The 12,004-nt window shown below is 48.2% G+C and overlaps 1 protein-coding gene across 1 annotated transcript in view; it reads right to left on the bottom strand.

Moving 5' to 3' along the window:
• Positions 1-12,004, bottom strand: part of LOC308233555 (uncharacterized protein) — a 50,288-nt gene that overhangs the window by 18,774 nt on the left and 19,510 nt on the right. The window contains exons 2-5 of the mRNA XM_080640578.1: positions 1,601-1,663; positions 1,005-1,043; positions 812-886; positions 199-235 (exon numbers count right to left, since the gene is read on the bottom strand). Of these exons, the coding sequence (XP_080496704.1) occupies positions 199-235; positions 812-886; positions 1,005-1,043; positions 1,601-1,658 (209 nt within the window). The 5' untranslated portion in view covers positions 1,659-1,663. The remainder of the gene's footprint in view (positions 1-198; positions 236-811; positions 887-1,004; positions 1,044-1,600; positions 1,664-12,004) is intronic.

Here is a 12,004-nt window from a genome sequence, read left to right as displayed (position 1 = left end):
CATGCTCATCGGATGGAGAAGGAGCTAACCGTCGAGTCCGCCTGGCAGCCCTCAACACTTCTGCCCCACCCTCCAGGCACATGGCCTGGTTCCCAGCTTCCGAGGTAAGAATCTAAACACACTCATGTGGGAGGCACACCGGGAGGCCCCACCCCATCCCCCCTGCCACCCGGATGTCCACAGCCAGGGCGTCCTTACCTGGGCTTCTGGCTGAAACTGCACTTGCATCTGCGACCTGAAAGGCAAAGAAACCACCCGAGGTCATCCTCCCGGCTTGAGTCAAGGTCATGCTCCTGCTGGGCCACAGCTGCCCTAGGGACGGTGCAGGCTGGGGGGCCGGGCATGGCCTAGGTTGGAGGAGGCCTATTCTGAGGCCCAGGATCAGCAACAGCTCAGAGGGCTACACCCCATCCCAGGGTCTGCTGGTGGTGCAAGTGCAGAGGCCTCCCTGCAGACCAGGCTTACCCGGGGCAAACAAACCCAGGGCACATCCCTCAGGGTGCCCTCCGGACAGGATAGGCTGTGTCCTATGGCCTGAGACACCCCCACTAACACCCTGCTGGGCACAGCACCAGGGGCCACCTGCTCCTTTTTCTCATCTGTGCTTATTTTCATTGAGCATTTATTTGTTCGTACTTTCCTGTTTTACTGAGCACCTATTATGTGCCAGCACGTAGTAGGTCCTAGAGATACAGGGAGAACAAACAGGCTCCTGCCTCTGCAGGGAGGGGCCAGCCAGGCTCCCACACTGCTCTCTCTCCCCACCGCTGAGCAGAGACCCTGCTCTTCCTGGGTGAACAGAGAAACTTACTCAGGATGAGGAGGATTCCAACGGAGAAGAAGACCACGGCAAACACCAATCCCCCGATCCGCAGGGTCTGGTAATCTGCCGCAGGAACAGGGAGAAATGGGAGAAGAGGAAGGGCCAGGGAGCGCTGCCCGTCCCTCACCAGATGGGCTGTGCCTCCCTCCTCCCTCCCCCCAGGGATGCCCTCACCACTCACCATAATGAAAAGGGTCCTTTTCCTTCTCCTGCTCATTGGCTGCAAAAGTAAACCAGCCTGGTCAAGAGGGGACAGCTACGCATCCTGGCTCCCAGAGACAGCCTGTCTCCAGGCCTCCCTCCCGCAAAGGGCTCTGGGAAGCAGTGCCTGTTAGCAGAGGGGCTTGGGAACCAGGCAGGCTGCCCGCTGGCAGGCACATGGGAGCCCCGGTGAGAAGGGCTCACAGCACAGCAGTTACAGTCGCTTTTTATTCTCACGTCATCCCTCCTCCTTACAGATGAGGAAACTGAGGCCCAGGATAAACACAGGACGGGCATAAGGCCAGAGGCTAAAGACTCCCGAAGTGCCGGCCAAACATCTCCAGGGGCTGCTGGATCTGAGGCTTAAGGCAGAACCTGCAGGAGCCTGGGAGGGGGCAGGCTAGAGGAGGGCCGGGGATCGCTGTGCCTCCCAGGACTTTCTCTGCTGACTAAGGGGGCAGGGCTGACCAGACATAGAGACTCCGAGAGCCCCAACCCTAGAGCCCAGGAGCCAGGACCTCCCGCCAGAACAGGCCACAGCCGCCGGGTGCCGGAGCTGGTCCCATGCGTACTCACCACTGGCCAGAATGGTAGGGGCCAGCAGGCCGCACAGCAAGATGAGCAGCACCTCCATTGCGTCTGGGAAGAGGGAGGAGAAGCAATGCCCTGGGCAGAAGACCCCTGCTCCAACCCTCAGTCCAACCAGGGCCCAGCGAACCCCACTGTTCCAAGCACTCCCCACATGGTGGGAGTGCAGACCCGGGCAGAGGCCACGGACACTGGGCTCCCACGCGGTGCTCTCCCGCACTGACCCATCACCACCTGCACCCACTCGGCCAGCGGCCACCGTGACTGACCCCCTGAGAGGAAGGACCGGAGCTCAGAGGTAAGCGACACTCAGGATGGCATGCGAGCAGGAGCTGAGGGCCCGCAGCCCAGTCGCTCCCCGCCGCCTGCCTCTCGGGCCCCCAAGCCATGCGGCCCTAGCGGTTTGCAGATAAGTCCCCCTAGATAAGCCCCCCGGTGACCCCTCTCAGTCACCCCCTGGGGGCAGCTCTGGCTCTTAGGCCTGGGACTCCCGCCTGCTCCTCACAGCCTGACCCACTGCTGCACGTCCTGCCTCCTGCGAGGTTAGATGCTGCAGGGACACTGTGCCAGCTCCGGTCCAGCCGGCGGTGGGCAGCTCTGAAACACAGGCAGCTCCCCCAGATCACCCTCACACTCTCACCCCTCTGGGCCCACGGGCTTCAGGGCACAGTCCTCCAGAAAGGCGGTTTGGTTAACAGAGGGGTGGAGACGGGCTCTCTGGGCATTGGTGCCCAGGCCCCTCCCCAGAGATGCAGAGACCGTGCTCTGGGCACCACCTCCAGACGGCCCTGGATGGATGCAGAGGACAGGCCGCCCGTCCCCTCCCGCGGCAGCTGGCAGCGGTTACATACACCTCACTCCTGGGCTTAGGGTGTGGGGAAAAGCCACAGAGGAAGAGGGGGAAACCCTGAACCAGGGAAGCAAAGTTGTCTGCTCGTCTCCCAGGGGGTGCGACTGGCAGTGGCCGGACCTCCTGGACGTCTGCCCAGTGGTCAGGACCAGGCTTGTGCCCAGGGATCTCGCCCTCGCACTTCCCCTGGTCCACGCCAGCGGCCCAGTGCCCTTCCGCTCTCGGCCACCAGAGGTCAGACTCTGCACCCACCACACAGGCACACTCTCTAAGGAGATACTTCAAAAGGCACTTGTGCTTCTAATGGTACCTCATTTAATAACCGAATTTCTTTTAAATTTTACATGCATTAAAAATATCTAACACACACACTAAAGCACAGTAATGAGATAAACACCCACAGACGAGTGACTTCAGAACTAGAACTTCACAGATACTGCTGCACGTACCTAGCTATTCCTCCTTCCTGCCCTGTCCGCGGGCCCCACTCCCAGACAGAAAGAGGACCCTGAACATATGTATTTTTAATGATTCCATTGCTCCTCTTCAAAAAAAGCTTTACATTAAGAAATCACAAGCCATAAAGTTCACCATTTGAAAGGGTATAACTCAATGGCTTTTAGTATATTCACAAAACTGTACAAGCATATCATCAATTTCAGAACATTTTCATCACCCCCTAAAGAAACCCTGTTCCCACTGTCAGTCACTCCAATTCTCCCTTTCCCCCAACAACCACTAATCTACTCTGTCTCTATGGCCTTGTCTACTCTGGACATTTCATATTTTAAAAAATCATAAATATGTGGCTTTTCACATCTGATTTCTTTCCCTTAGTGTGTTTTCAAGGCTCATCCATGTTGTAGCATGTGTCAGCATGTCATTCCTTTACCATGATGGATGAGTGTCCATCCTGCTCTTCTTTTTAAAATATATCTGAATAATATACAGTTTAGTGGAGCTTTTTTTGAGCTTTATAAGTTTTTTCAGTCTCCTAAATCTGGCTTTTTCTGTCCAATATTTTTATTATAATTTTTTTTTTCTTTTCAGAGAGGAAGGGAAAGGGAGAGATGGAAACATCAATGATGAGAGAGAGTCATTGATTGGCTGCCTCCTGCACACCCCACACCAGGGATCAAGCCCACAACCTGGGCATGTAACCTGACCGGGAATTAACCGTGACCTCCTGGTTCACAGATAGATGCTCAACCACTGAGCCACACCGGCCCGACTTTCTGTTCAATATTATGTTTCTAAGATTTGTCCATATTATTCCCTGTAAGCACAGTCCATTCATTTTCAATGTTGTGTAATATTCCGACCATTATGCCAGTAAATTATCTTCTCCCGTCACCGCCCCCCAGTGTGTGCTCTTATAAATAATGCAGCTGTGAGCATTTCTGTGCACGTCGCCAGGGCGCACACATGTAAGAGTTCATTCCAAAGGCACTGGCTTTCAAATCTCTGACACCACTTTCATAAGCAATGCTTTCTACACGGGAGCCCAGTATAAATGAATATTCGTCAGTACCAGAAACAGTATCACCAAATGATATGCAACCTTAAAATGAATGATGCCCTCTGACATTTCCTAACCTACCTTTTTATTTTAAACTAGAGGCCCGGTGCATGACATTCGTGCACTTGGGGAGAGGGGTCCCCTCAGTCTGGGCTGCAACCTTTAGCAGTCCAGGAGCCCTCGGGGGATGTCCCACTGACATCCTAAGCCCAGTCGGACATCCTTAGCGCTGCCACAGAAGCGGGAGAGGCTCCCACCACCACTGCTGCACTCCCCCTGTGAGAGCACACTGACCACCAGGGGCAGTTCCTGCATTAAGCGTCTTCCCCCTGGTGGTCAGTGCGTGTCATAGCAACCGGTCGTTCTGCCGTTTGGTCAACTTGCATATTACCCTTTTATTATATAAGATGGCCGGGTTCACTAATGGGTTACCCTCAGCAGTTTAAAATATGACGTTCTAGAGACAGGCCCAGAGTGAAGTCATTGGGTGGCACATTATGCAAATCGTCAACTTTCCAAAATAACTTCAAATTGTCTTCCTAGGTAATCATCTCCACTTGAATATCCCACCAGCTGCACGGCTGTTACTACTCTACGTAACTCTCAATGCTTGATATGGTCAGACTGCTTAATTTCTACCAACCAGAGGTATAAAATATGCTATTGATTTCATTTTAGACTTAGAACTGGGCTTCTTTCTGATCGTTTGCCATTCCTGGTTCTTCTTCATGTCTTTTGTTCTGTTTTCAAATGAGTTGATATATTACTCATTTCTTATTTTGAGTTCTAAATCGTTGTCATTTAGTATCACAACTATCTCTTCCCAATCAGAGGCTTGTCTTTTCGCTTTCTAAAATTGTCTTTCACATGAACAGAATTTCATCGTTTTAATGTAATTAAATGCAGAGATTTGTGTGTCTTGTTTAAGAAGTTCTTTGTCACCCTGAATCAGGATTTTCTTCTCAAAGTTGTAAAGCTTTGTCTTTTACATTTACTTCTTTATTCCGCCCAGAACTGATGTCTGTGTGAGGTGGGGGCCTAATGCCACCATTTCTGGGCCCCTCCCCCGTTTCCTCAGGACCCACCATGCACCTGTGTCAAGCAGCTGCTGTCTGCGCAGAAGTGGGCTCAGGGCTCCTCCCTGGACTCCTGGTCAAGCACCCACACCTGCATGGCATGTGCCGGAGTTCCACAGCTTCACAGGTGTCTCCCACGCGGTAGAGAAGCCTCTCTCTTCTCTTCTCTCCTCTTTCTCTTCCACCTCTTCCTTTGGGACTGTCTTCCCTATTCTGACCTTTTACTCTCTCTATACATGTTAGAATCAGCGGGGCACATTCACCTAAGACTGCTGGGATTTTCATTGGAATTGCCACGAATCTAGAGAACAACTTGGAGGAGCTGAACTTTTACTAACCTGGAGTCCCCTATCTGACCTTGAGTCTCCTATCAATAAATCTTTTCACTTGGTTAGGTCCTTTTCAATGTCCTTTAATAAACTTTTTTTAAAAAATATATCTTTATTGATTTCAGAGAGGAAGAGAGAAGGGAGAGAGAGAAACATCAATGATGAGAGAGAATCATTGATAGGCTGCCTCCTGCATGTCCCCTACTGGGGATCAAGCCCACAACCCAGGCATGTGCCCTTGACTGGAATCGAACCTGGGACCCTTCAGTCCGCAGGTTGACGCTCTATCCACTGAACCAAACCAGCTAGGACATAAACTTTTATTAATGCTTTCATATAGCTCTTAGACATCTTCTATTTGTTCCTAGGTCCCTTATAATTTTTATTCCTATTTTAAATGCGATGTCTTCTGTATGTTTTCTAATTTTTGCTGGTATAGGGAAAAGCAATAGACTTGAATATATTGATCTTAAATCCAATAATCTTGTTAAACTCTCTTATTATTTCTAATAATTTACCTTTAGATATCTGGATATTCTCTGCACACATGATACAGTATTGTTTCTTCTTTTCCAGTTCTTACACTGTTTATTTCTACATCTTATCTCATTCTTCATGAAATGTAGAATAGACGTACTGATAATGCACGCATGCGCACACACATACACATAAACAGAAACACGTATGGTCTTATTATTGATGTTATTTTACTGTGTTTTTATTTTTCCCATCTCACTGAGATATAACATGCAACTCTGTGTAAGTTTACTACGCACCACGTGATCTGATACACGCATATACTCTAAAATGACTGCACAATAAGGTCAATGCCTCCATCATAGCACATAATTGCCTTACGTGCGTGTGGTGAGAATAAACTGTGATAGATATATATCAGCCATAAAAAGGAAATTATTGATTTTAAATAGTGTTCTAATGTGTTGGTTTTTTTAAATTTAAATATCCTTTTACAGAGAGGAAGGGAGAGGGAGAGAGATAGAAACATCAATGATTTGATTGGCTGCCTCTTGCACGCCCAACACTGGGGATGGAGCCCACAACCTAGGCACATGCCCATGGTCTATCCACTGAGCCAAACCAGCTAGGGCTTCTAATATTTTAAAAGTCCCCCTCTACTCCTGGTTTTCCAAGATGTTTATTTTCTCCTTTAATCTATCAATGAAGTAAATTATATATATGTCATACGAATTACTTAGTGTTAAATCATCCTTTCATTTCTGGGGTACAACCAATGTACCATCTTTTTAATCAACTGACAGATTTGGTTTGCTGATATTTTGTTTAGGATTTCTGCATCCATGTGCATGAGTAAGACTGGGCTGCAAGTTTTATTTTATTGGATTCACTTAGCCTGGTTTGGGTACCACGGGAGCCATGGCTTCACAGGACAAGTGCTTCCTTCCTTGCTGTTCCCAGGAAGAACCTGCAGAGGTCATTTGCAAGGACCTAGCCAAGTGAAAAGATTTATTGGGATAATCTGTCCTTTACTAGAACTAACCTGTAAAATCATCGAGGTTTAGTATTTTCTTTATGGATTTTAAATTGCCTATTCAATTAAGTAATGGCTATAACACTTCAGATTTCTATTTCTTCTTAAATATCCTAATAAAAGAGTAATATGCAAATTAACCATCACTCCGCTACACCCATAAGCCATGCCCACCAGCCACGCCCACCAGCCAATCAGGAGCAAATATGCAAATAAACCCAACCAAGATGGCTACGGCCACAGAGAGCAGGAGGGAGGCTTGGGTTTCCCCGGCAATGGAGGAAGCCAAGCTTTCCGCCTGCCCTTGCCGGCCTAGGCCTCCAATCAAGGCTACAAAGTTTCAATGATAGAAGATACATAAATGAAAACAGAAATGGCAGCAGCCATGGAGCTGGAAAAAGCAGGAGGCTAGGGTTGCCCCGGTGATGGAGGAAGCCAAGCTTTCCGCAGACCCTGGCTGGCCCAGGCCTCCGTTAAAGGCTACAAAGTTTCAATTATAGAAGATACATAAACCCCAACAGAAATGGCTGCCGCCACAGAGCAAGCAGAAGGCTTGGCTCCACTCCAGGCTACAAAGTTTCAATTGTAGAAAATAAATAAACCCCAGATACCAGGGCCTCCACTTGGGTCGCCAGGGGCGTGGCCGCCTGCAAACCACCACAGGCCCCTTGCCCAGGCCGCCTCACGCCCCAGGGGAACCCCCACCCTGATCCGTGACACCCTTCAGGGCAAACCAGCTGGCCCCCACCTGTGCACCAGGCCTCTATTCTATCTAATAAAAGAGTAATATGCAGATTGACCATCACTCCAACACACAAGATGGCTGCCCCCATGTGGTCAAAGATCCTGACCCCATGTAGACACAAGATGGCCACCACAAGATGGCCAGCAAGGGAGGGCAGTTGGGAGGGACCAGGCCTGCAAGGGAGGGCAGTTGGGGGCGATCAAGCCTGCAGGGGAGGGCAGTTAGGGGTGACCAAGCCGGCAGAGGAGGGAAGTTGGGGGCAACCAGGCCTGCAGGGAAAGGCAGTTGGGAGGGACCCAGGCCTGCAGGGGAGAGCAGTTGGGTGGGACCCAGGCCTGCAGGGGAGAGCAGTTGGGGGGACCAGGCCTGCAGGGGAGGGCAGTTAGGGGTGACCAGGCCTGCAGGGGAGGGCAGTTAGGGGCAAACAGGCTAGCAGGGGAGCAGTTAGGCATCAATCAGGCTGGCAGGGGAGTGGTTAGGGGGTGATCAGGCTGGCAGGCAGAAGTGGTTAGGGGCAATCAGGAAGGCAGGCAGGTGAGCAGTTGGGAGCCAGCAGTCCTGGATTGTGAGAGGGATGTCCGACTGCCTGTTTAGGCCCGATCCCACTATCGGGCAGTCGGACATCCCTTGAGGGGTCCCAGATTGGAGAGGGTTCAGGCTGGGCTGAGGGACACCCTCCTCCCCCATGCACGAATTTCGTGCACCGGGCCTCTAGTATCCTATATAATAAAACCATAATATGCAAATTGACTGAACAAGGGAATGACTGGTCGCTATGATGCGCACTGCCTTCCAAGAGGGAGGCGACCGGCGGTGGCAATCAGGGGTTGGGGCCAGCTGGTGAGCACCCCGCCTGTCGCCTCCTGCCTCCCTCAAACTGGCAGTCAGACATTCCCCAAGGGTGCAGGCTGGGCTAAGGGACCCCCCCACCACCCCTGTGCACAAATTTCATGCACCGGCCTCTAGTTGAGTTATAATTTTAATAAGAATTTGCCCTTTTCTGCTTTCAAATTTATTGCCATAAACTTATTTCTACTGTTTTCTTAGCATTTTAATTTCTGTAGGATCTGTAGTTATGCCCTTTTTTACATTCCTAATATTGTTTGTGTGTGATAACTTTTTTCCTGATCAATCTCATCAGAGGTTAACTATTTTATTAAGCTTTTCAAAGAACCAACTTGGTCTTGTTACTCCTCCACAAGGTGTTTTAAATTTTTCTTAATGCTCCCCTTATACATTCTTGAATTTATTCCCTTGTTCTTTCTTTATATTTGCCTTATGTTGGATATATTAGTATTTAGCCTTTCTTATTTTCTAATATAAGCTCTTAAGAGTCTTAAGTCTTAAGATTATAACCTCTAAGTGTAATTTTCACTCCAACATATAAGTTTTGAAATGTATTTTCTGATCATGGTTTAGTTCTTAATACTTTAACCTGCATTGAGATCTCGTATTGGACACCTGCATTAGGAAGTGTTTTTGCAATGTCCACATGTGGAGTGATTTCTAATTTACTTTTTTTTATTGACTTCTAGCTTAAGTGCATGTGGTCAGGACATGGTCTACAGGGTACCGACACCTCAAAATTTATTGAAAGTTTATGATTTAGTTATTTTAAAAATTCGTTCCATGTATTAGAAGGTTGTGAATTCCCTCATTGTTGGAAAGAAGGTTCTATATGCCATTAAATTATAATTAACCATGCTAAATTTCTATGTATTTTCTCTCTTTTTGACCTATCAAAAATTGAGATAGGTGCTTTAAATTTTATACTATGGGAAGGACTTATACATTTACCCCTCTTTTCCTTACAATATTCTAACAAAGTTTAAAATTGTTATATGGAGTGCGCAAAATTAGGTTTACAGCTGTTCTTATGGGAAAGACATACAGATGATGATCATTACAACAGCTTCATTAGCTCTGAGGAACATCACAGGCAACTGGAAACTTGCCTCCCACCCCATTCCTGTCCTGTAGTTGGCCTCTCGGAATTATATAGTGATCCTCTCTCTTAAATTCTATTTCACTTTCTACCTTTTTGTGCCTTATGCATTTTGTATGTCTTGTAAACAGCGAAGAGCTAGATTTTAAAACATTTGAACCTAATAATCCCTAGTAACTGTCAAGTTTACTTCATTTAACTTTATTGTGATGGTATATTTGGTCTAATTTCTACCATCTGTTTTTCCATTACTTTTCTTGTGTATATTTCTTAAATTTTTTTTAATTAATTTTTTTCTTATTCACTTTCTCCCTCAACTGACTAAGAAATTGCACAACCTATTTCTGGTCTTTTGGTGTTGCCTTTGGAATGACCACATATGTTTGCTCTGGATAAAATGTGTCCTCCAAAACTCCCATGTTCAAACCTGATCCTCACTGTGATGGTGCTAGGAGGTGAGCATTTGGGAGGTGAGCAGGTCATGCGGGTGGAGCCCTCGTAAATGGAATTAGTGCCCTTATAAAGGAGACTGCAGAGAGCTCTCCCACCCCTTCCTCCAGGCCAGGGCTCCACAGGATACGCTGTGTATGAACCAGGAAACAGAACTCCATTGAGCACCAAATGTGCCGGGACCCTGACCTCGGACTTCTAGCCTCTATGACTGTAAGAAATAAATGTCTGTTGTTTATAAGCCACCAGTATATGGTGTTCTGCAGCCTGAACTAAGTCAGTATTCAATTTACCAATGACTAAAGACATCTACGTTATAAGGTGTAATAAATATTTGGTATAACCCCTTCCTGATATATACGCTATTATTTGAGTGCAGTAGCCAGCCTATAATTCTTCCTGATATTTATTTATTTTTAAAATATATTCTTATTGATTTCAGAGGGGAAGGGAGAGGGAGAGAGATAGAAACATCATGATGAGAAAGAATCATTGATTGGCTGCTTCCTGCAAGCCCCACACTGGGGATCAAGCCCACAACCCAGGCATGTGCCCTGACAAGGAATTGAACCATGAGCTCCTGGTTCATAGGTTGACTCTCAACCACTGAGCCATGCCGGCTGGGCACTCCTGGTATTTTCATGCCTGTGTAGTCCCTCCACAAGGGTTAGTCTGTGTGACCAATAAAATATGGCAGAACTGATATGTCACTTTCATTATTAGATCATAAAAGGTACCACAGCGCGCGCGCTCTCCCCCCGCCCCCCGATTGCTTGCTCTGGGGAAAGTTACCAGCTGTGCCTTAAGGATGCTCAGGCACCCTGGGGAGAGCCCATGGTGGGAGGGCCTGCCAGGAGCACTCAGTAAGCCTAGAAGCAGAATCCAGCTTTCACAGAAGTGCCCCCTGGCAGACAGCAGAGTCGCCTGACTCCGGATCCTCAGGACTGTAGGAGGTAATAAATGTCTGTGTTTCAAGCCATTGAGTTTGGGGGTGATTTGTTACGCAGCAATAGATAACTAATACGACATAGCGATGAACTGATGTGTTCACAGTCCTTTCTGAGTCTCAGTCAGCTTCAAACCATGCTCTTTATTCCTGAAGAACATCTTTTGGGACTTTCTTTAATGAAGATCTATTAGTTGTAAACTCAGTTTTTGTTTATCTGAAAATGTTTGCATTTCAACCCTTGTGATGGGAAGCCTGTAAAGGGACCCCAAGAATTCCAACTTCTCGTGTTCAAGCCTGTGGCTGTGATCCCCGCCCCCTGATGGGAGCAGGAGCTGGGACTTGCTTCTAATAGACTATGGCAAAGATGATGGCTGTCACTCACGTGATGGTTGTTATGTCAGACTCCATCTTGGCAGACAGACGCTAGAGCATTCTCTCCCTTCCTGGCTTGGAAAAGTAAGGGCATGCTGTGAGAGGGTCTATGGAGAGGAGCACGTGGCAAGGGATTGTGGGAAGCCTCTAGCAGCTCAGAGCAGCCCCGGGCCACAGCCAGCAGGAAAATGGGGACCTCCACCCTCCTGCCACAGGAGATGAACGCTGCCCACGACCCCAGGGAATCTGGAGGTGAGTCTTTCCCCAGAGGCTCCTGATTGGGTCACAACTGCAGCCAACATGCAGGCTGAGCTTGGTGAGACCCTGGAGCAAAGAACCAGGTGAGCTGTGCTGGACTGGTCTACAGAAACCAGGAGATAACAAAGGTGTGTGAGCTCAGCTGCTCGGCTTGTGGCCATTTGTTCTGCACCCACAGATAAGGAACACAACATCTGAAAGGTCGCTCGGTCATGCCCACAATTCTTGGCTGATAATTATTTTGACTCCGATGTTGAAGATGTCCTATCCATTGTTGCTGCTTATTTTCCTTCTGTCACAGATGTTCTCTTTTCTCTCTGCCGTCTTATTTTTCTCTTTTGGTGTTCAAAGTCTCACTGGACCAGAGCCTAAATGTGGGTTATTTCTAT

This window comes from Plecotus auritus (genome assembly GCF_963455305.1).
Source record: "Plecotus auritus genome assembly, chromosome: 9".
NCBI classification, from domain to species: Eukaryota; Metazoa; Chordata; class Mammalia; order Chiroptera; family Vespertilionidae; genus Plecotus; species Plecotus auritus.
The sequence above is the reverse complement of the archived record's forward strand: the minus strand, read 5'-3'. Positions and strand labels throughout refer to the sequence as shown.